Here is a 25,642-nt window from a genome sequence, read left to right as displayed (position 1 = left end):
ATAACAGTAGATATCTTTATATAGCTTAGGTCAGATCAAAACGCCCAAAAATGCACATACATAAATTACTCCATCATTAGAAATGGTCTCTTGTAAAATGTTCCCTTTGGTAATGTTCTTTTAATGGTTTTCCTTAGTAAAGCAAACTGGTAGGTTTCTGTTGTTAAAAGTTCACTTCTGTAGCACTCTTTGTTATCAGCCCAATTCCCTTCAGAATAGTGAAACTGGTGCTCTGTAACAACACAATAATGTGTGATGTGATGTGAATGACATTTATATCGCGCAGCTTCCACTCCAAGGAGTATCTTGGCGCTCACCAACTCAGATGGACCGGTTGGAAACGGAAAAGAATGTCCTAGTTTCTATACACACATTACACTAAGGTCCTGCAAGAGACGTCAGGCAGAGAGAAGATCCAAGTTTTCAGTGACTTCCTGAAAAGGGCTTCTTGCGGAATAGATCGCAAGGAGAGGGGAAGTTTGTTCCAGGCTTTGGTTCCCAGTACAAAGATGGATTTGCCACCCTTAGTGACGAGTTTGAAATAGGGCAAAGTGAGTAGGTTCTGATTTGCAGATCTCAGACAGCGCGCTGGATGGTATCTTTTAAACCCATTTTGAAGATAGGATGGGCCACGTTTGTAGAAAGCCCTAAAAGTGATTAAGAGAAGTTTGAATAAAACTCTTTTCCCTATTGGCAGCCAGTGTAAGGTGTTCAGGGCTGCTGAGGCTGACGATTTACGAGGCAGGCGTAGTACGAGATGTGCTGCCGCATTTTGGACCATCTGTAATTTATGAAGGACGATTTTATTTGCCCCGACATAGAGTCCATTACAGTAGTCTAGCCTGGAATTGATTAAGGCTACAGCGACAGTTTTTCTCGCAGATAAAGGCAGAAGGTCAAAAAACCTTCTGAGTGCTTTGATAATTTGAAAGCACATGCCTGCTACAGCTACAGCCTGGGGTTTAAAAGATAGATGGTCATCAAATTTAATGCCCAAATTGCGGGCGGATGCAATTGTGTTAGGTGGCACTTCAGCATCTGGTGGCCAGCATGCTGTAGGGGAGAAAAGGTTGAGATTACCCATTGGTAGAATTTCCGTTTTTCCGGCGTTGCACTTCAAATGGTTGTTGTTCATCCACTTGAATATTGCTGCAAGACAGTCCCTAAGATTCTCTTCGGCACCTGGTCGTTCCCTATCCAACACCAAAATCAACTGGGTATCGTCAGCGTAAGAGATCGAGCTGATCTTGAATGACGCGATCAAACTCATCAGAGGTGCCATATAAAGATTGAAAAGAACAGGGCTCAAACTAGAGCCCTGTGGCACTCCTGAGCTGACGTTTTTAGCCTCAGATTGGTATGGGCCTAACACAGTTATTTGGCGCCTGTTGGTAAGGAAATTTCTACACCAAGCCAACACCTGTCCTCCTACTCCTGCGGCAGCCAACCGGTCCATTAAGATGTTATGGGACACGGTATCCAAGGCTGCCGACAGGTCAAGTAGAATGAGGACGGCCTGCTTTCCTTGATCCATTGCAGCCCTTAAGGTTTCAGCGGTGAATAATAGGGCTGATTCGGTAGAATGTTCTGACCGAAATCCTGACTGGTTGGGGTGGAGTACGTTATTCTTCTCCAGAAAGTTAGTCAGTTGGCTGTTGACAAACTTTTCAGTCAGCTTAGAGAGAATGGGTAGCAAGGAAATCGGGCGTAGGTTGGAGAGGGTAGTAGGATCAGCGATGGCCTTCTTTTGAAGTGGCTTCACAGCTGCCAATTTCCAATCATTAGGGATGCTTGCAGTTGCTAGAGAGGAGTTAATCATATTGTTAATCATAGGATTAACCATCTCTATTAAAAGATGCAACACCGGAGGGGGCAGGGATCAAGCGGAGAACCTGATTTGCTGGCCAGAATGGCTTTAGCAGATTCTTCCAGGGGTACTGGAACAAACTCATCAAAATGGAGAGGGGAAGTTGTCTTCGCAGTCTCGTCAGAAATTATTATTGTAGTGGTTACAGGCGGGAAAGTCTTTGTGATGGTCAGGATTTTATTGTCAAAGTAGTCAGATATCGCATCACAGAGATCTTGCGATGGAGGGATCTCTTGCGACAGAGCTGAGGGATGCATAAAGTCCTTGACAATCTTAAAGATTGCTTTTTGTTCCTGGCCAGCGGACGAGATAGCCTGTAAGTAGTGTGTTTTTTTTGCTAATTTTATCTCTGCGTGATACTTCCGTCTCGCTGCTAGATAGGTAGCACGAGCAGCGGTGTCGTAGTTACGACGCCATCTTCGTTCTAATGTTTTCACCTTGCCCAGTTCAAGCTTGAGCATTGGTGAGAACCAAAGGGCATTTTTCTTTGTCATCCTGGGTTTAAGGTTCTCGTTTCTGGATGGTTTGAGTAACGTGCCCACTCCAGTAATCCAATCACAGAAGTTCTGATAGTCCGACGAAGTACAGTCAACAAAGGCTGGTAGCCTATTCCTAAATTCATCAACAATATCAGGTCTGCTGGCCAATGCCTTCCAATCTGGAGTATGTTTAGTGTAAGATTTATCATTACATTTTAAAAGATTGATAGTGGGTTTCCGGGCCCCAACTATATAAAGAGGAATAAAAAAATGATCTGTCCATAGCTGTGGTCGAGGGGAATTGATTGTCAGACTAGAAAAGTTGGAACAGATACAATCAAGTAGATGCCCTGCTTGGTGAGTGGGTTCCTGATTCACAAGGGTAAGACCCAACACTTCAATTGTGTCCAGGAAACAGCTGACTCCAGGGTCATTTGGGGACTCAAGATGCAGGTTGAGATCACCCAACACCGAAAAGTTAGAAAACCTAAGGGTCAGATCACTCAACACACCACCAACGGAGTCCAAGAATTTAGTGGAAGGGCCTGGGGGGGCGATAAATGAGAACACCGGAAAACACAAGGCAGCTATGGATAGTCATAGAAAAAGCCAATGCTTCTGCTTCCTTTATTTCCGTCAGTTGTTCTATAGAGCATCTGAAGGTGTTCCGATAAATAATTGCCAGACCCCCTCCCCGTTGTTCATGTCTATCCAGCCGCTGGATAAGATAGTCTGGGGGGAGGGCTATGGCTAAAGCAGGATTACACCATGGCTTCAGCCAAGTCTCTGTAATAAAGAGGCAATCCAACTGAAATTCAGTAATTAAGTCATAGACGTTCTGGGCATTTTTCACTAAGGAGCGTGCATTGATTAATCCGCCACGAAGTAATATAGTGTCTATAGGTGTCTGGGTTGGTAGAGAAGGACTTAGGGTCTGATGGCAATGGGCACAGCTAGCTGGACCATACCAGTCTGACGGGACTAAAGAGCCATGACAGAGGGCCTGAGGATGTTGAAACGATAATAGATAATCCCGTGACATACCTGAATCTGACATTTGCGTAATGAAACGACCGAAGGCGGCTCAGTCTCCCGCCTCTCGCGCCTCCTCAGCGCTGACGGGCGCAGACGGGCAGACTCTGGCTTGACTCAGGCGAGAGTCAGGCGCTTCCGCTGCGCGTCACCGCTGCGCGGGAGGGTGTGAGCTTTAAATACAGGCTCACCTGATGTCACGCAGAGCACTAGAGCGCTCTGACAAGTGGCCCACTGAATCCAAAAGCAGTCCCAAGATGGCGGCCGGGCGCCTCGAGCAGCACTAATTAAACACAGTAATCCGCTCTAAAAGCGGTGGGGGCACGTTTTAACTGCAGGTATGTGGGCGGACTGATGGGGATTAAAATACAAAGATTGCAATTTAAAATTTTACACAAATTGTAAAAACGATGAAATATTTTTAAAAGTTACCGCGCTGCGCGCCTAAACACACGCTAGCAGTAATGCGCGCTTTAGAAGAAGGTACAGCTTTCCCTAAGGTCGAGCCACACTAGGTGCTCGCCTTAAATACAGGCTCACCTGATGTCACGCAGAGCACTAGAGCGCTCTGACAAGTGGCCCACTGAATCCAAAAGCAGTCCCAAGATGGAGGCCGGGCGCCTCGAGCAGCACTAATTAAACACAGTAATCCGCTCTAAAAGCGGTGGGGGCACGTTTTAACTGCAGGTATGTGGGCGGACTGATGGGGATTAAAATACAAAGATTGCAATTTTAAATTTTACACAAATTGTAAAAACGATGAAATATTTTTAAAAGTTACCGCGCTGCGCGCCTAAACACACGCTAGCAGTAATGCGCGCTTTAGAAGAAGGTACAGCTTTCCCTAAGGTCGAGCCACACTAGGTGCTCGCCTTAAATACAGGCTCACCTGATGTCACGCAGAGCACTAGAGCGCTCTGACAAGTGGCCCACTGAATCCAAAAGCAGTCCCAAGATGGCGGCCGGGCGCCTCGAGCAGCACTAATTAAACACAGTAATCCGCTCTAAAAGCGGTGGGGGCACGTTTTAACTGCAGGTATGTGGGCGGACTGATGGGGATTAAAATACAAAGATTGCAATTTTAAATTTTACACAAATTGTAAAAACGATGAAATATTTTTAAAAGTTACCGCGCTGCGCGCCTAAACACACGCTAGCAGTAATGAGCGCTTTAGAAGAAGGTACAGCTTTCCCTAAGGTCGAGCCACACTAGGTGCTCGCCTTAAATACAGGCTCACCTGATGTCACGCAGAGCACTAGAGCGCTCTGACAAGTGGCCCACTGAATCCAAAAGCAGTCCCAAGATGGCGGCCGGGCGCCTCGAGCAGCACTAATTAAACACAGTAATCCGCTCTAAAAGCGGTGGGGGCACGTTTTAACTGCAGGTATGTGGGCGGACTGATGGGGATTAAAATACAAAGATTGCAATTTTAAATTTTACACAAATTGTAAAAACGATGAAATATTTTTAAAAGTTACCGCGCTGCGTGCCTAAACACACGCTAGCAGTAATGCGCGCTTTAGAAGAAGGTACAGCTTTCCCTAAGGAAATAATGCCGCCTTCTCAGTGCGAGGTGTGCGCAGCTGGTTGACTCCGGGGCTAACCATGCTGAAATCACCAACTCCCCCTCCCCCCCCCCCCCCCGTGTCACAAAGGCGCGAGTGCCCGCTGATGCTGCCAGTTCAAGACTCTGATTACCCCTGTGTCACCAATGTGTGAGTTACCTTTGTTATGGCGGAGGGAAGAGGGCTCAGCAGTCCGCGTGGTCTCTTGCAGAGACAGCTTCCTCTGTGCGGGGCTCTCCCGCCTTCTGGGGCCGTCCTGTTCACGTTAAAGGAGCGGGGAATCCTCGTTGTTTGGAGACGCCCCACGCCTCCTCCCGCCTCTGCGCAGCTCTCCTCAGTCGAGCCCCTCGGTTGTTAGGTGCCGTTCCCTTTCCTCGCTTCCAGCGCGGCGCCGCAGGACCAAGCCTCCTGGTCACTGGGAGGCTCGCGGGAACCTATCCCCCTTGGCGGTGACGCTATGGAGCGGGTACCGGTCCCTACGCGGCCTTGGTGATGGCGCTGCGACCCCTCGGCCAGCGGCGATGATGCCGGCAAGGGACTTCGGAGGTTCTACTCTTCGGCAAAACCGGCCTCGGGCGTACAGCTTGAGGTGCGGAGGTGATTTTCAGTTAAAGGGGGCAATAATCTCCAGGAATCGGGGGCCAGTGGGAAAGAGACACCGGTCCTCGCTACTTAGTTCTGCTCACGGGTCGGCTGCGTTGATGGACACGGTGCACTCTGTATCGGTGGAGAGCAGCCAAGCACGTTCACAGTTCGGGCAGCAGGTATACCGCTCTGGGGGCACGCAATTAGCCCCAGGACCCTGCAGGAAACAGCAGAATACGATGCAAGGCAGATTACAGCAGTTCTTGGCACACTTTTATATCCCAGAGTCGTAAGGAGGAGGCCAGCTCTCCTCTGGCCCTTGGAGACTCTCAGGACACAGCACACAGCAAAGTTCTTCAGCCTCACCCACAGCAGAATCCGCAAACTGCAGGCCAGCCCCAGAACACATAGCAAGGGCAGTACTTCTCCTCAGTTTCTTTTGCAGAGGTTCCTCTTGATTGTAGAAGTCTAATTTACAGGGGTTTCAGGTCTTACTTTTATCCCACAAAAGTCTTTGTTCTCCATGTGTGAGGGTCTAGGATCCCGTCCCAACCAGTTCTGGGTGCCCTCTGACCGGGCATGTCTTCTTCCTTTGTGAGTATGGGCCAGGGCCATAAGACGGCACCGCAGGAGGTGGAGCCAGCATTGTGGGAGGCAGGCACAGCCCTATTCAGACCCAGGTGCTACTCATCCCCACAACTCTACATGCAGATGGGCCTATTCCCTAGTGCTGACTCACCCAGTCTCCTGGAGCCACCCCCACCCCCAGCCCCAGTCACTCACAAACCAGACAGTCAATACACAAACAGGCAGAGGCACACAGAAAGGTTGAACAGGAAAATAACCACTTTCTAAAAGTGCTATTTACAAACACGGAATTTAAAAACCATCTTTCCTAAAAGATGCGTTATCAAATTCTGAGTTCAGGGATACCAGACTTCAGCTTCCTATCTTGCTCCTATGGGTAGGTATGCTGGTACACATGGGACACAGCATTCCCCATTCTATCCTATGGGCAAGATGGCCGATCTATAGTGAAAAACTAAATTGGCAGTATTTCACTATCAGGACATGTCACCCACACTATTTCATGTCCTACCTTTAACCTACACTGCACCCTGCCCAAGGGGGTACCACGGGCCTAACATAGGGGTGTCCAATGTGTAAGAAAAGGGAAGGGTCAGGCCTGGTCAGTGTGAACACTGGCCAGGACAACATGGAAGTTCACAGACTGCGCACAGGCACTGTGGTGGCAGGCATGACACACCCTTTTAGGGCTATTCATGTGGGGGGCACAATCAGTGCTGCAGGCCCCCTAGCAGCATTTGAAATACCAGCCGTGGCACACTCAGTGCACTTTACTAGGGACCTACTGATAAAACAAATATGCCAATCGTGGATAACCAATCACAATAACCATGTACAGGGAGAGCATTTGCAGCAGTGGTAAAGTGCTCAGTCCTATTGCCAACAACCACAGGTCAGGAAAAACAAGGGAGGAAGAAGGAAAAATGTTTGTGGATAATCCTGCAAAAAGGGCCATTTCCAACAGTGGGCATAAGTTGAGAAGAGCTGATATGTCTAGTGGTCTGTGTATGAGAGAAGGCCCACACTTCTATCTTGCAGATATATGCTGACTAGTACATAGTGAATACGTAATAACAATTCTCGAGAGAGGGCAAGGGACACTCTCAGTCCCCCAGATTAGACTTGTATCAAACAACAAAAGTGTCATGCGCAAAAAGTTCTGTGTTTAAGCACTAAGACAGAGACATAAAAATTCCCTTATATGAACACACTGGAAATCTTAAGGGATTTTTTATTGGGAAGCCCTCACTCACCACCCTGGTTGGTGACATGCTTCATCATCGGGCCCACCAGGAGAAGCCGAATGCCTCCCTGGTGTGCTACAATGCCAGAATACTGCGGAGCTGGTTTTTCGTGACAGTGATGTGAAAAAAGAAGAATTGTGATTTTAAAAATGTCTAAGACTGTACCAAACAAAAATTTTATTCACTGGTCAGTCAGACATGGTTAAAAGATGTGTGGGAAAACTACCAAAAATTGTTATGGATGTTTCCACTTATAGTGGGGTCGACATGTTTCTGCCCGTTTATGTGTGTAATTTACTGGACATTCTTCAGGACCGTTTGTAAGTGTACCTCGGCGGTATGGACGCGCTAAGGCCCACCCTGACCCGAGGACGTGAAAGTTAAAATTCTAGTGTAAAAATTAGGTGCAAGAATGTGAGGAACCTGTATAGTCTGGAGAAAGAAAGAGACATACATACATATAAGACAGACATATACTTAATGCACTCGATATAGACTGTTTTCTGCTAGATCAATCTCTGCATCAAAGTGCTATATGCTCGTCTTGAGTGTGACCCTTGTGCCATAAGTAATATGTTAGTGCGAGAAACCGCTGTACATCTGCCCAGGGGGGCATTACAGGCGTGTGGGCATGCACTATGGCAAAAAGGAATGGGGCCACAAGACAGAGTGGCTGGTGTTACATCACTCGTGAATAGCAATCAATGGGCCTTAAATGTACGGCCAAAAGTGCTAGCGTTTACTCTAAAGTGACAAGCTGTACAATGGTATTTGACATGTTAATCTCACTTGTAGGTTAAAAGATCCACGCCCTATAGGTCTCGGAGGGGGTGGAGGCGACAATGGCACACCCTGTAGGGGGACATCAGATTGAGGAAAGCCAGTTCAGCATTGCGCGCCAAAAGGTAGCGAAAATGTAAGTTACTTAGCTCTGTGGTAGTAGAGAGAAGGGGTCTTACGCTCGCAACGCCTATCACCCGCTCGGCACCTAGCTTCTCCAGTAACCGGACCTCGTGGATGCGAGCCGGAGCACGGAGAATGCTAATGTGGAGTGCCGGTGGGGGCCGGGTGACGCGCAGGGTGCGGCAGCCAATCGGAGAGCCGCTGTGGAATCGAGGCTTGGAATGCAAGCCTGGACGGCAACCAATCAGCAGGCTCGGGCGAAAAGGAGGTTTGAAACTCAAGCCAGATTGAGAAAAGACGGAGCATTCCTCCTGATGGTTGTAAACGGGCAAACACCGACATGCCAGAGTGGCAAGGGCCAGCATCAGAGAGCTCCTAAATATTGTATAGGAGTTGGGCGATAAAAAATTAAGCGAGCTAAGAGAAATATATAAAAATATATAATTCTCCTAATTGAGGAACTAGGTTAAAAAACGGAATAAAAAGAGCGGATTAAGAAGACAATAATAGACTAAAGAGCCTATCGCTGATGTATCCATGGGCCAATTGTGGATGGTTAGTCAGGAGTGTGCAGGCCATGTTTGACGTTTATCGCAAAGGGGGGGGGGCCTGCACAGAATGCTGCCATGGGCCTGGGAAGTGCTGAATGGATGATCAGCCCAGGAAAAATATGATTTTATTAAGTCCACGGTCTTAGGTTATAGGTCGGTGTTTTCAGGGTGCATGCTCCGTGCAGCGCTTGACTAGAATTGCCTGACCATGGTGACACTGGTGGTTGATGACATAAGTGTCAGGCTATAACTTAATAGAGAAAGGGGGGGGTGATTTTGTATGATCAGCGTTTCAGTACTGTAGACCAGGGGATCTGGTAGTTGAGACCATGCAAATGCGTGCCAAGTCTGTACACCCAGCGTTGTTCTTTCTCGTACAACACACTAGCGGTGTTTCTCTCTGAGTCCATTTGCTCAATAATGGTCCACTGAAGGTCGTTGGGGGTGTGATTCTGTTGGAGGAAATGTTCGCTGAACTCGGTGGTTATTTTACGGCATCTGATGTTGCTGCGATGTTCGCCGATGCGTTGTTTGATTTTTCGGGTGGTCATTCCAACATATCTTTTCCCACAGGGACAGGTGATGAGATAGACGACGTTCGTGGAGTTGCAGTTTGTGTGTTTTTTCTGTATCCAGGTTTTCCCTGGTTCCAGGGAGAGTTGTTTTGTGTGTGTCGTCAAGTGGCACACACTGCAATTTGAACAAGGGTAATGCCCAACAATCGGGGGCAAACCCCATGCACTGGTATTTGATCTATCATTGTGGGGGTTGGACATGTCAGTTTTTGGTCGTGTGTGGACCAGAGAGTCCTTAAGGCTCGTGCCCTTTTTAAAAGAAAAAAGCGTTTTTTCCCAGTTTCTCTTGTTACTCGTGATTATCCTCCAGTGCCTGTTCACTGACTTTTTCATAGCGTCTGATAGACTGCTGTAAATCGTGACGCACGTTAGTGGTATCTCCGTAGGCTCCCTGATGGTGTCCTCAAGAAGTGCTTCACGTGGTTGGTTTCTTGCACGTTTATTGGCTTTTTCTAGAATTTTGACAGGGTATGCTCTTGATTTTAATCTCTGCGTGAGGTCGACTGCCTGGGTCTTATAATCCCTGATGTTGCTGCAGTTTCTGCGTAATTTTTTATCGCCCAACTCCTATACAATATTTAGGAGCTCTCTGATGCCGGCCCTTGCCACTCTGGCATGTCTGTGTTTGCCCGTTTACAACTATCTGGAAGAATGCTCCGTCTTTTCTCAACCTGGCTTGAGTTTCAAGCCTCCTTTTCGCCCGAGCCTGATGATTGGTTGCCGTCCAGGCTTGCATTCCAAGCCTCGATTCCACAGCGGCTCTCCGATTGGCTGCCGCACCCTGCGCGTCACCCGGTCCCCACCGGCACTCCACATTAGCATTCTCCGTGCTCCGGCTCGTATCCACGAGGTCCGGTTACTGGAGAAGCTAGGTGCCGAGCGGGTGCTAGGCGTTGCGGGCGTAATACCCCTTCTCTCTACTACCACAGAGCTAAGTAACTTATATTTTCGCTACCTTTTGGCGCGCAATGCTTAACTGGCTTTCCTCAATCTGATGTCCCCCTACAGGGTGTGCCATTGCGCCTCCACCCCCTCCCGAGACCTATGGGGCGTGGATCTTTTAACCTACAAGTGAGATTAACATGTCAAATACCATTGTACAGCTTGTCACTTTAGAGTAAACGCTAGTACTTTTGGCCGTACATTTATGGCCCATTGATCGCTATTCACGAGCGATGTAACACCAGCCACTCTGTCTTGTGGCCCCATTCCTTTTTGCCATAGTGCATGCCCACACGCCTGTAATGGCCCCCTGGGCAGATGTACAGCAGTGTCTCGCACTAACATATTACTTATGGCACAAGGGTCACAACTCAAGACGAGCATATAGCACTTTGATGCAGAAATTGATCTAGCAGAAAACAGTCTATATCGAGGCATTAAGTATATGTCTGTCTTATATGTATGTATGTCTCTTTCTTTCTCCAGACTATACAGGTTAATCACATCAGAGGTAAATGCCACAACTTGTTGGTTTGTTTTCTTGCACCTAATTTTTACACAAGAATTTGAACTTTCACGTCCTCAGGTCAGGGTGGGCCTTAGGCGTCCATACCGCCGAGGTACACTTACAAACGGTCCTGAAGAATGCCCAGTAAATTACATACATAAATGGGCAGAAACATGTCGACCCCACTATAAGTGGAAACATCCATAACAATTTTTGGTAGTTTTCCCACACATATCTTTTAACCATGTCTGACTAACCAGTGAATAAAATTTTAGTTTGGTACAGTCTTAGACATTTTTAAAATCACAATTCTTCTTTTTTCACATCACTGTCACGAAAAACCAGCTCCGCAGTATTCTGGCGTTGTAGCACACCAGGGAGGCATTCGGCTTCTCCTGGTGGGCCCGATGATGAAGCATGTCACTAACCAGGGTGGTGAGTGAGGGCTTCCCCAAAAAATCCCTTAAGATTTCCAGTGTGTTCATATAAGGGAATTTTTATGTCTCTGTCCTAGTACATAGTGAAGGCAAGAATACTGATATTAATGTGACCCGACTACATTCAAATGTAGTGCTATTCTTTTTGTTTATTTGTGTTCTGGTTGTTCCGATTCTATGCATTAGACAGGACTGTCACCGCCTTTATCTGTAAACTATGCTTAAATCTTTAGTAATCAACATGTATGCTCTTTCTGATGTGAATATGCCGCTTTATTGTGACAAGAATGCTTGAATCCTCAAAAGCTAAACTAAGAAATATTTTTTACAAAAACTCTTGGCTGCTTACTCAGTTAATAGTTTTGAATGTCTTACAACTCAATCAGACTTTCTGCTTTACATCCTTCAATTGTTCTAATTCCCCTAAAAACTATCCTCATCCCTATGTTTCAAGCATCTGTAACAAGGCAAGAAGTGCAACCTTTTTAAAGTGCATCTTTTCATACAGCCCACGCAGTGCCATATATCTGCTGTAGCTTTTTTTGTAGTCTGAGAATTCCATTAGTGAATGTGTAAGCGGGGACCGAGATACAAGTAACAGTCCAAATCAAAAATCTGGACTGGATTGGCCTTCCAAGGAGCTGCAGTGGTTGGTGTAAACTGTCACTATAGCTACTGTACACGTCATTTCTGAGTAATCCGTAATTACACTGTTGGAACTGATGTTTTAAAGCCTGCATGCCTTAAGTAACAGCCAGAGGCATGCCCCTAAAGCAGAATATGGATGGCTTCAAGTCCTCCTTAGCACTTCCTATTCTAATTTCCAATTATAGCTGGTAAGTCAAGTGCCACACTCTCTTTAGAATACAGAGATGTCAGATTTTGCTATATCTTTGATGCCAACCTCTCCTCATTAGGGAATTTATTATAAACATTACTCACATTATAGACTTGCCTGCTGGGCTTATACTTGACTCCCAAAGCCAAGACAGCTGGTAACCGATTTCTGGATCTAGCCTTGGCATTGCACAATGCTTTTGAATTCTCCACAACAGATTGGAAGCGGAGGTAGTGAGATGGGTCAAAGTTGAGAGCTTGGTTTTACATGTGGAGAGAGAGGAGGAATGTGAAGGCGGCCATTGGTGAGATGGTGGCATAAAATATCAGCTATGTTTGAGGAACCCCTGATAAATCTTCATAGTGCAGAGATAAAATAATTACTTAGGCCCATATGTATCAATGTTACGTTTTGCGATTCTCAAAGAGCGAATTTTGGAGAATTTCTATTTGAGAATCGCAAAACGCTATGTATGTAGGATGTGCAATACATTTAGCGAATCCTACATATTCCTTAATTGCAATTCGCAATTAAGGAATAGCTCCCCATTCATTCCTATGGGCCTAGAGGCCCATAGGAATGAATGGGAAGACATTCTCAAATTGCGATTCCCAAGTATTTTATTTATTTATTTATTTAAAGAGTTTTATATAGCCCTGGCTAGACCCGAAGGTATCAGAGCGCTTTACAAGAGAATCAACAATGTAATAGAAAAAGATCGGCAATTACACAATACATCAAAAAATAGGCAATACAATAAGGAGAGGTGGGAAAGGAGAGATAAGTGGTGGAGGGGGCAGGGGAGGTGAGAAGGGAGGATAAGGGAAGAGACAACAAGGAGAGACGAAAGGAAGTCTGTCTAAAGCCCGACTGGGTAGGTGACCACCTAGGAGGGAATCCACGGCCAATCTCCCCTATAGCTAAACCAGGTAGATCCATCGGGCATCAGACAGAATAGTTCAGTCTCGATACATTGACAGAAAAGAGAAGGAGAGACATAAATAGAGGGAGGTGAGAGAGGGAGGATAAGGGAAGAGACAACAAGGAGAGACGAAAGGAAGTCTGTTTAAAGCCCGACTGGGTAGGTGACGACCAAGGAGGGAATCCACTGCCCATCTCACCTATAGCTAAACCAGGTAGCTCCATCGGGCATCAGACCGAATAGTTCAATCTCGATACATTGAGAGAAAAGAGAAGGAGAGACATAAATAAAGGGAGGATGCGGGAGGAGACGGCAGGAGAGACGAAAGGAAGTGCAACAATGTGGTTCAACAATATAACAGAAAAAGATCAACAATTACACATTATATCAAACAATCAGCAAAACGAAAGGAGAGAAAGGAGAGAGAGAAGTAGTGGGTGGGTAGGGGAGGTGAGAAAGTGAGGATAAGGGAAGAGACAACAGTAGAGACGAAAGGAAGTCTGTCTAAAGACCAACTGGGTAGGTGACGACCAAAGGAGGTAATCCACGGCCCATCTCCCCTATAGCTAAACCAGGTAGCTCCATTGGGCATCCGACAGAATAGGTCAGTCTCAATACATTGAGGGAGGTTAGAAGGAGAGAAATAAAAAGAGGGAGGAAGCGAGAGGAGACTACAAGAGAGATGAAAGGAAGTCTGTCAAAAGACCGACTGGGTAGGTGACGTCCAGGGAGTGAATCCCCGGCCAGTCTCCCCTATAGCTAAACCAGGTAGCTCCATTGGGCGTCGGACAAAATAGCTAGATCTCAAATGATGAGGGAAAAATTCACATATAGAACGTGGGGGGGGGGCTAAAGGTCTCGGACAGGTGAGGGCAAAGGTCAGAAGCAGGAAAGTGGAGAAGAGTAGAGCGGGGAAGGGTAGGGGGTAGAGGGAGATCAGGTCAGAAGATACGCAGGAGGGTTTGTTGCGGCCGTCATTTTAGGCAGGTACCAGCAGTATTTACAGGAGGATCAGAGTTACAGGTTATAAGTTACATTTGTTCCAAGACCGAAATAAATATAGGAATTAGGAGTGTGACAGGGGGAGGGAGGGAAAGGAAGGCGGGAGAGACAATGGGAAGTCTGCCCAAAGACCGACTGGGTAGGTGACGTCCGAGGAGGGAGTCCCCAGCCCAGCACCCCTATAGCTAAATAAAGTAGTTCCATCGTTCATCAGTCAAAATAGCTGGGTCTCAGCTGACGAGGGAGAGTTCACATAAGGAAGTCCAGTGGATACATATGGTGGTAACTATAAGCAGGGACAGGTGAGGATCCTTTGAGGTGAGGAGTGTGTTTATTATGGCAGCCATCTCCACTCCATCTTCACTCCATCAACCACTCCAATACTGCCGATATAGGAGTAGGATATAGAATGTCCCCTTAACTGCCCAGCAGAGAGTAGAGTCAAGGGGCTGGGGGCGTCTTCATAAGGTCAGCAGTAGTGGGGCTAAGTGGTGGCTAATGAGTGGGGGGTGGTGAAAACAAAAACATAAAGGCTCCATGTTCAACGATGGAAGTAGAGTGGGCAGAGCTGGCCGTCTAGTGCTCCCGAGGCGATCGACTTCTAGCTCGTCCGCCTCAGCATCGATTGGTCTGGCTGTCCGGCGCGGCCGCCATTTTGTGTCTGGCCAGTCGGGTTCAAAAGATTACAAGAATTCGGCAATACCCTCAGGCCCCGATTGCGCGGATTGTGGATCGCTCGGGCAGAGCCTCCCTTTAGCTCACCTTTCCATGCCGATCTGCACCTCAAGTGTTGGGGTATTCGATGTTAGGGTGAGATTCTCTGCCCGAGCTGCCGCGGCCAGCCGCCATTTTAGAGTCTGGAGGTAAACGTTGCTCGGCTCGCCAAAAATGTGAGAAAACCACTGCCACAAACGCCAGGTACTCACTCCTGAGGTTACGCTGGGGGCTCGTTCTGAGAAGGCCAAGCTCCGACCAGTAGACCGCTCCGGGGACCACAGAAGAGATGAGCAGCGATGGGGTCCGATCTGTGTCGGGACTGGACTCAGGACGCCCACATCAGCCGTTCCGTAGGTAAGAGGAATCCTGCTTTCCCGCTTTGTAGCAGCAGCCAGGGTTTTAAGTTCCCGGGAGCTTGTGGGGGGAGGCCAGGGAGCGGAGTTTAAACAGGGATATAGACCAAATTGGTATCCCAAAACCCAGAGCTCCTTCGGGAAGCTCTTACTCCGCGGCCATCTTCATGCTCTCCAATTAGAGAATCACAAATTGAGAATGCAATTTCAAGTGTTCCAGGGTGTCAAAAGGACACCATGTTGCACCCCTGAAATGAGCATTGGTGCCCATGTGGCGCACACACATGCCCTAAGGGCATGTGTGTGCGCCACATGCCACTTGCCACATGCCACTTTGAAAAATGCAAAAATGTGCATTTTTGAAAGAAATCTCAAATTACCACCAACCTGTAGTTGGTGGTAATTAGCGATTCCTTATGCCCTATTTGCACAACTTGGGTGCTTCATACATTCTATTTAAGGATTGCAATTTGTGATTTCTTAAATGCATTCGCAAAATAAGGAATCGCAAATTTTGCGATTCCTTCATGTGCAAGACAGTTGTGCTTTCATACGTATCACGAGGCCAAATTGCGATAGCAAATGCTGAAATTCTGCGAATTTCATTGTTTGCGATTGGAATTTGCCTTGATACATATGGCCCTTAGTGCTGCGAACCATGTTGATAATGTATGGTGAAATGGAGGATCCATTGAGGTGGATCAATTTGTTACAATTGTATTTGTCTTCACGGAAAAAAAAAATCAACTCTGGTAATTTTGGTGCATAAACTCTAGAGAACAGAAATACATGTCGGAGGGAACTCGCATGACAATGAATGTAATGCTGTTATGTAACGATGACAAATTGATATGCTGCCACGTGTGACAACCTACTAGAACTAATAAACATATTTGCAAAAAATAAATACTCGCTTTCATTGTGTCTGGTTACCCCCGAATTATTGAGGTCACACTTGGTAGATTACTTGAACCCCCCAAAAAACATGCAACCTTTTCCAAGAAAAAGCAAAGTGGGCTCGTGCCTATCATCACTCCTGGCAGAGCTCTGCTCATGCTGGGAAGAGTCTTCGCAGTTAAGCAAAACCTGTCCGAGAATCTATTTTCTTCAGATGACGTGATGTAGCCACCCCCGAACCTCGAAGTCCGTCATCACACCTGCCGGTATTTTATAGTACACGATCATTAATGAGGTTATTTTATGTTGTGCCATATACATCCTACATACCCTCGCGTCACCAGGCCTAAAGTTGGGAACTTCATTTGACTCTCGCCCACCAATCGGTCCAACTATTACACTGTGTTCCTAAAACCACTATGTTGTATACCTGTCTTGTCTATGGTGCTCTAAGGAGTGAGTGCTCAACTCCTGTTTGACTACACAGAACTGTGAAAATGTTTCTGTTCAGATTATGGGAAGGATATGGAAGCCTACTCCTGTTATTTCTTCCCCTTCTTTCAAGACCAGGATGCTTCTCCCAGCGGCCACATTTTAGCCAATGTTCACTAAAGAGCTTTTGAGTGGAAATATCCCTTCTCCGCCCACCAACATGAGCTTCAGAAAATGTGACAATTGAGCACATATTTCCTTAGTCTGCATGGCTCATGTTAGAATAAGCAGGTCTGCTTTGTAGGCCCTATGCTTTTCATCACTCATCCTGTGCACGAAAAGAGACCACGCTAACATACAGCAAGCCCTGTGTTGTATGATGCATTATTTACCACGTAAATGACACGGCACCCATACAAATAGCAAAGCAAGGGAAATAATATATTACTCAGTCATGTCATTATCTGCTATTGTAGATCAGACAATGTGCTGCTCATAATACAGCCTCCATATAGTAGATTTTGGTAAAAAATAATCTAGTAGAGTACATGTGATCTACAAAACATGCCAGAATAAAGTGTCAACATTAATAGAAAAGCTGATGGAACCAACAAAAGTTATTAAAAAAACATTAGCACCTCTTAGCAAAATGTAGCTTAACATTTCTAACAAAATAATATTGGCTTTGCCAGTGCTGAGTTTTTTTAATGGTGTGAGGGGAGGGTGAGGTAAAGATGCAGGTTGAAGGTGTGCTCTTCAAAAAGGCTAATAATGGTGGTAACTCTTTTTGACAACATCCTTCTTTCCCTGTTAACTCTTCATCTGCAAGGGGAAGGTAAAGGCATAGCTGGACTATAGTTGGAGCAGGAGAGCAGTAGACCTTTCCGACCACGCCTTAGTACACTAGTGAATGTGGAAGGCAGACAGGAATCACACTTGACCCTTGTTTGCTTTTCTAAGGCTTTGCAGTGCTTGAGGGTAGCTACCCATTTTCTTTTCCCATCCCTTAATTAGGAGTGGAACATGCCAAAATACATTTACACCCACATAGAGGATGGGAAGTAGGTTGGTGAGTGCAGAATTTGTGCTTATTATGTGACTTTTCCACAGTTCGCTAGTACCTGCTTTTAATTTGGGGGGGTCTGCATGCTATGTTGCCCCGTTGCAAGTCTGCGAGAAGCAGCTGCCTTTCCCTGTGTGGCATGCTCTTTGTGAATCAGGCTTCAGTATCTTCCTCCTTCACTAGCATCTCTCCTAACAAACATCTCCTATAATCACTAACTGTCCTAGTCTCTTTGCTGCTGCATAGCAGCCTCCATGTCTCAGGACTACCGTTATTATGAATTAGGATTTCCTTAGTTGACTTTTATCTGCTTCTGGATCAACAGCCCCATGGATTTGCTGGCCATGCTTAAGAATCATTTGCCGCAGAAGCCTGGGCTGCATGAACTTGTGGGTCGAGATTCTAGTAACTTGCAGTCTGAGTGATTACCTCTGGGCAGCATTGCTTCCCTGGGAAATGCCAAGGAGGGGGAAGCCCTCATGGGGTGAAAAGGTATTTGGCCATCAGAGGCTAAAGGGTTAATCTGTATGCTAGATTTGTTATGAGTAATGTAAGTGGTGCAAGGAAGATGAAAAAAACACCAGTATAACTTTTACTTTCTTGAAACGCAACTAGACTGTATACATTAAACATTTTGAAAAACCATTAGGGTACAGTAGCGGCCTGAATGAATTCGTGCGAATTCATGTTTTTACTTTTTTTTTTTTCCAGCTCAAAGTAAATATATATATATTTTGTTTTGTGCTTTATCTACTGTGGGTATTCACATTTTATGGGCCATTTGTCATTCATACATTAACATCTACACAATCTGTTTACAGGTGGATAAACTGCAAACCTCTTAAAGCAGAGACTCTCCAGAGAACTGTAGACACAATTGTGGACCGTTTTCGTATACCCTGGGTTAGCGGTGCCCGGAAAATTGAAGTCAGCCTTGTACCTCCTCTGATTCTTCTTCCTGCCCTCCTCCACGTTGCAGCTTTGCACTACCTGTTGACTATCATTATCCTGACATCACTTCCTGTGGTGGTGCTCTGGTACTACTACCTCACCCACAGGAACAAAGGGCAAACTCTGTTCTTTCTGAGCCTGGGGCTTTTCTCCCTGGGCTACATGTACTATACCTTCCTTCGAGAAGTGGTTCCAAGAGGTGATGTGGGAAATGTTCAGGTGATCACCATCACCTGCGGACTCCTGCTAATGCTGGGAGCACTCACTCAAGCAAAGAAGGATCCTGGATACCTCAACATCAAGACCAGAAGCATCGGAGCTTCCCTCAAGGGCTCTCCAGATTTAATGAACAGAAGGACAGTACGGTCAAATGGGTTTCACAAACCAACATCTGGGAGTGACATGAAGTATACAGCTGAAGATGACACTGCTGGCTGTGCCAGATTATTGTCTGAGAACCCTGCAATCGCTGAGAAAGACTGGTGTCCGGCATGTAAACTCGTTAAGCCGGCCCGTGCAGGCCACTGCCGGATTTGTAGTGCATGCGTCAGCAGACTGGATCATCACTGCGTTTGGTAAGCACAAATTCCTGTAACAGAAGGCAAGTTCTAACGCATGAGCAACAGTGTATGGTCAGTGGTCAAGCTCCATACTGAGTAACATTTGAATTACCTGGGCACATACGTGAAACCCTGTGGCCGTGTTGTCTTCAGAAACTGTGATGTGTCTTAGAATCAGCAGTTTTATATTTGAATTATAACGATGCCCCCTGCAAAAATTACATTATTTTTGTTTGGTTGGAAAAGATAGTCCATAGTGGTCATGCAATTGCCTTTTGTACTTTGTATATTTACTCCCTCCCAATACAAAATTACAAATAGATCGGTGGCTGGGAAACTGATGCACACTACCACATTATCATCAGTATCAGTTCAAAATAGTAAACCACAAAAGCATGCAAGTGCACTCTGGAGTAGGGAGAGACACCAATTCTTTCTCCGTAGGAAAGTTCATAATTTAAATACATTCTCCAAGCACTAAGCAAATCACTGTTGAGATCGTGGTACAGTAGTTTTGTTCTTTATTTTCAGTTCTTTATTTCCATGTACATCATACTTTGCCCTTGCCAACACGTATTTCGTCTATGTTGAAATATTGCAGCTGACTTCTTCAGGGCTACTATCGTAGATAATACATTGTATGAAGGAGGAGAACTAGGAATTATAGATCCCATCACCATTGGTAAGGGACCCCAATTTTCATCATGTGTCTGAAAAGTTAGCATGCAAAAAATTAGCGTGCAGGATCATGGACCATTCTGCTGAGGTGTATAAGATCAGCCATAAAAAAACAGGTGCCAGCCAACCTTCATTAATCTTGTACTCATTAGTATGTAAGTATTTCAAGTGATTAGGACATATCATCATGTGTCCATGTGTCCCACATGGCAGCAGTCTCCCTACACATACTCTATAATGCACATCACCCAAGTGATATCATACAGTATGACACTGGACTCATCTTGTTCAGTGATACTAAAGTATACACAATGTCCTGCTCATTATAGAAACGATTTCTAAAAGTAATATAGAAATAAGGACATTAAACTCAGATTGTCAGTCAACAGTCTATCCGCACGAGAGCTGTATTTTACAGTGTCTTACCCAACACGAGACCCTTCTAGAATTTACGGTCTGTATAAGTACAGTCAGGCCAATATACAGAGTATGTACATATCAGTTTACAATGGAGTCTTTCTTTAACACCTTTAGAAGCAGTTTCTGTGATGAGCAAGACATTGTGTATACCTTATTATCACTGGACAAGGTGAGTCCAGTGAGATATCACTTGGGTGATGCACGTTTTAGCATATATGTAGGGAGACTACGGCCATGTGGGACACATTGAGAACAAAGAAGGCTCTGGTCCTAAAACCTCCTGGAATGGACCACTGTAAATACAAGAGAAAAGAGTGTGTACAGAAGGACTAGTTTGCACACTTTGAAGAAAATACCCTCGACCATCAATTCTAGGGTTCTTATTGCTTTATTTAGCTTATTTTAAGTTATTTAGATTCACGAAGCAAATAAATATATTTTTCATGTCTTAGAAAAGAAACCTTCCATTTACAGAACATCACATTTACAAAAATACATTTATACAGTTATATTCCACGAAAAAATTCAAAGACAAAAATGTGAAACAAACTGTGAAATAACATTAACATTGAAAGTACAACACCAGTCCTAGTTTTTACATAAGGCTTCAAGCGGACTTTAGAGTCTTAACTAGACGTTGTTAATTGTCCTGCCTAGGCCAAGAGACCGGGGGTTATGGCTTCAAAACAATGTTGCCTACACCATAGGAAAAAATTATTGCTACATTCCTTAAGACTCAATATATATATATACACAATCCCCCGAGCTCACAAGAGCCAACGTGTTTCGAATCCACACAATTCACGGATTCTCCTCAGTCTTCGAAGTGCCTGACGGTTCAATTTGCCATGGGATGTGACGGAAAATCTTTAGTTAGAAATCCCAGTTGACACAGAGACTTTACAAAGTTGTACTGATGGCTTGACTGTAGTCAGTAATTGGCGCCTCACTGCCAGGGGAATCAATTTCACTCCATGAGGCTGCTCGGGCGACGCCCATCCCAATTCCACACTTCTTTAAACTTAGTCTGGATTAAATTGTTTTAGAGCATTCTCCACACACCCGACGTGTGCTTCAATTCAGCAAACCTGATGTTTGCTGAATTGTGTGTGTGAATTCGAAACGCGTTGGCTCTTGTGAGCTCGGGGGATTGTGTATATATTGTGCCTTAAGGAATGTAGCAATAATGTTTTCCTCTTGTGTAGGCAACATTGTTTTGAAGACATAACCCCCGGTCTCTAGGCCTTGGCAGGACAACTAGCAACGTCTAGTTAAGAATCTAACGCCCTTTTGGTGCCTTATGTAAAAACTAGTACTGGTGTTGTACTTTCAATGTTAATGTTATTTCACACGATTGTCTTAAGTTTATTTCAGTTGTCATTTTTGCCTTTGAAATGTGGAATATAGCATTGTGTATAAATGTGGTTTTGTAAATGTGGTGTTCTGTAAATGGAAGGTTTCTTGAAGACATGAAAAAATACGTATTTGCTTCGCGAATCTAAATTTAAAATACGCTTAATAAAGCAATAAGAACCCTAGAATTGATGGTCTAGGGTATTCTCTTTAAAGTGTGCAAACTAGTCCTTCTGGACACACTCTTTTCTCTTGTATTTACACGTGGGACACATTGGCACATGATATGATGTGCTAATAGGTCGTGGTGGTTACATACTAATGAGTACAAGGTTAATGAAAGTTGATTGGTACTCTAAGTTTTATATGACTTATCGTCTACACCTCGGCAGAATGGTCCATGATCTTTCACGCTAACTTCAGACACGTGATGAAAATTGGGGTCCCTTACCCATGGTGATGGGATGTATAATTCCTAGTTCTCCTCCCTCATACAATGTATTATTTACGATTGTAGCCCTGAAGAAGTCAGCTGCAATATTTCAGTGTGGGTGAAACACGTGTTGGCAAGGGCAAAGTATGCTGTAGATGAAAATGAAGAGCTGAAGATTAAGAGCAAAACTACTGATACCACGATTTCAAGAGTGATTTGCAGAGTGCTCAGAGAATATATTAAAATCCCTACCAATACACTCTGGCATCCTAATAATTAACGATTGTCCTCCTTTTAACACTCATTCACAGTCCCAAGCTATTACTAGCACATTATTCCAATTTACTGCTAATCCTAGTCAACTAGAATTCTGGCTTTGTTTTGCTTTTATAAATGTAACAAACTGTTGTAATGTTTTTAACGGATTTAAGGTGCCAGTGTTTTATTTAATTTTTATTGCTACAGAAGTCTTTTCAGTCCTTACCTTTACAGTCGGACCAACATTGTTTGGAAGTAGATTTCGCTTTCCCAGTGGCCATAAAATACATCACCAGCAAATATCCTGTGCCAACTGACAGGCTATTCTGAATCCCTAACCTCCTCAAGGGCCATATACTTAGCATGGTTGGCTATTTTTCAGCTGGAATAAGGAGGGGATATACTAATATCTTCTGTGCTGGGGAAGGCGATCTGCCCAAAGGAAAGTTTGCTATACAGTCTAGTGAACATTTCAACAGTATTAGCAAGCTAAGATACTGATGTGGGACACTTTACAAAACATCAGTCTGATGAAGCAAGCCAAGGCGAGTTGAAATCTTGGTACTTACATAGTTCTGGTACTTAAATCTGTGACGCAACAGGATCTTCATGTTGTTCTGCATGCCATACCGTCCTTCTGATATAACTTGCAAGATAATGGCTGCAGGAGATTACTAATTTTCATCATGACTTTGAATTGACCAGAGCACTCTTTTGATCGGGTGTTATGCTTGAAATGTTACACTTTCCCCAAGTGATCAATATTCTCTGTCTTGCCCTAAAGAGATTGTCTTGAGTTGCAGTCTCTTAAGTACTTATTTTCTTCCAGAGCATAACCAGAGGCACAAACTGCAGTCTCTCTATGAAGAATTAGACTGACCGAATACTACATGCTGAAATACCCCGGTATATTGGTTGTTGAAGGTCTTGATGAGGCCCAAGTGGCAACACTGTTCCCCAGATGGGTGTGTGGTGCGTTGCACTAGAACTGCATTTTGGTCATACGTTTTATAAACCAAGTAGCTGTGAACCATTTCCAGAAGGACTCCCAAAGAAACTCAAGGCCAGTAAAGGCTAAGCTGCAGAGAGATGAATTGTGAGCTACACCTTCAGTGCCCTTACATTAAAGGAATACCGATTATTCTTAAAAAAAAGGCAAAGTGAGAGGGCCGCATATTCCTGTGTTGCTGAGCTTTTTAATTTCTGAAGTTCTTGTGTTGAATCATACAGTGCACTTGCAAACGTGTTTAGATATGGTTCTCTGAGATTCTAGGTTCAGTCCCCAGTAGTGAAACTACTTATGCTTTTACCATCTGGATCCATTGCTCAAGCACCTCCAGTTTGCAGTCTGACACTGGACGCATAAGAGGAGCGTATACTAGTTCAACCATTTTTTTTCCCTCCCGTGTGCCAGAAATGTGTGATTAACAGTTTCATTTATAAGGTATAGTCCGAGGTACGTTGACATTTCTGCTACTCGTGTGGAAAAAGTAAAAGCAGAAGGAACATTATAAAGCTTAGAGCCCGACCTAGCAGGCTCTACCAGCCATTAAAGGCTTCCCTAGCATTAAAGGCCTGAGCTGAAGACAAGGGTCTTAAACAAGGGAGCGTGCCTTTAATGGCCGGTAGAGCCCACTATGAGGGCTCTATGGCTATTAGAACATTCCGCCACTAGAGGGCAGATTGTTTGAATTACTCAAAACAAAGGCCTCTCGGAACCCGAGGGGTGTTTATATCTCATCGGGCTCCAGGAGGCCTTTATTCACAGCAGCAGCTGTAACAAAAACAATGGAATGTTGCTCTGCAGTCTTCTACCGGGCCTTAGAAACCGGAGCACTCCATTGTATTCATTGGAGTGCTCCACATTCCAATGTTTTAATTGTAAATAAACAAAGCTATGAGGTGCCTACAAGGCCGTTCGAATACAGAACACAGTTTTACTCACACAATCATTGCCTAGTCCAAAGTAGTAACCCATTTTCCTTTATTTACAAGTTTGAGTGCAAAGTTGCAAGGCATTGCAGTTCACTGACATCCATTCTATTTAAGTCCTCTCTGTTCTCCTTCACCGTAGAAGAAAAAGCATTGGCAGATAGGTCTGGCTTATATATGAAGGTGCATCTTCACTTTAGGCACTCAATAAGTCATCATAGATGCCCTTTGTCACTCTTACATCTGTGCTTTAAACCAGTTACTAAGGCTTGCATTCACCCTCTTAACCATCCACATTAAAATACAAACAAAAATGAATCAATCCGAGTTTTGACGAGCGCGTTAATCACCCCAAAGGGGTATCCAGGCGCTAGCGTGAGAAGGTCTATTCGAACAGCCAGGTCTTGAATCCACTCCTGACCTCGGCAAGGGATGTTGATGTTCGGAGGTAAATGGGGAGGCCGTTCCAGGACTTGCCTGTGAGGTGGGAGAAGGAGCGACCTGATTCGGTTGCGATGACTGCGTGGTGATGGCAAGGGCGGCAGACTTCAGGTTTCTGGTGAGCCGGGGAGATGGCCAGGCGGTTGTGTAGATTTTCTGGTCCGGCGTAGTGGAGGGTTTCAATAGGCGTGCATGAGCAGTTTGATGTGGCATCACTTCTTGTCAGAGAGCTGGTGCAGACTACGGAGGTGGAGGGTGATGTGGGCTAGTTTAGGGAGGCCGAGAAAGATTTTCGCTGCTCCATTCTGGATGGTTTTGAGGCGATTGAGGAGGTGGGTGGTGATTCCGGCGTAGAGGGTGTTCTTGTAGTTGTCTACTGGTGATGAAGCCATGGGTGACGGTTCTCCTGGTGTCAATAAGGATCCATCTGAAGGCTTTCCTCAACATTCTGTGAGTGTTGAAGCAGGTGAAGGCAGTAGTGTTGACCTGTTGTCTCATGGAGAGTTCGCTGTCGATGATTCTGAGGTTGTGGGTGGTGGGGATGGGTGTGGGTGAAGAGCGGAGGGCCACCGGGGGAATTCAGTTTTGTCAATGTTGAGCTGGAGGCAGTTGTTGGCTTTCATCCAGTCGGCAATGTCGGTCATAGCATACTGGAATCTCGATCTGGTGGAGTCAGGCTCTTCGGTTAGGGAGAGTATGAGCTGGGTATCGTCAAGGTAGGAGATGCTGCTGAGACATGGGCTTCCAGTGATGGGGGCCAGCGGGGTCATGTAGACGTTGAACAGTGTTGGGCTGAGTGAGGAGCCGTGGGCTATGCCACAGATGATGCTCTAGGGTTCGGTGGTGTACAGCGGGAAGCAGATTATTTGGGTGCGTCCGGTGGCAAAAGAGGATAGCGGTGTCTAAGGCTTCTGACAGCTCGAGGAGGATCAGTGCTGCTGATTCGCCGCAGTCGATGATGGCTCTGATGTCGTTGGTGTCGGTGGTAGCTATGAGGGCTGTTTCTGTGCTGTGGTTCGAGTGGAAGCCAGATTGGGAGGGACAGAGCAGGTGGTTGAACCCCAGGTAGTCTGTGAGTTGGCAGTGGATGGCGTTCTCCAGTATCTTTGCCGTAA

General features: G+C 45.5%; 1 protein-coding gene across 2 annotated transcripts in view; it reads left to right on the top strand.

Moving 5' to 3' along the window:
• ZDHHC23 (zDHHC palmitoyltransferase 23) overlaps window positions 1-25,642 on the top strand; it is a 150,357-nt gene that overhangs the window by 78,763 nt on the left and 45,952 nt on the right. For both annotated transcript variants that reach the window (XM_078656657.1, XM_078656658.1), the window contains exon 3: window positions 18,323-19,027. In XM_078656657.1, the coding sequence (XP_078512783.1) occupies window positions 18,323-19,027 (705 nt within the window). The remainder of the gene's footprint in view (window positions 1-18,322; window positions 19,028-25,642) is intronic.

This window comes from Lissotriton helveticus, chromosome 8 (assembly GCF_964261635.1).
Source record: "Lissotriton helveticus chromosome 8, aLisHel1.1, whole genome shotgun sequence".
In the NCBI taxonomy this organism is placed as follows: Eukaryota; Metazoa; Chordata; class Amphibia; order Caudata; family Salamandridae; genus Lissotriton; species Lissotriton helveticus.
This window is presented reverse-complemented; position numbering and strand designations above follow the sequence as displayed.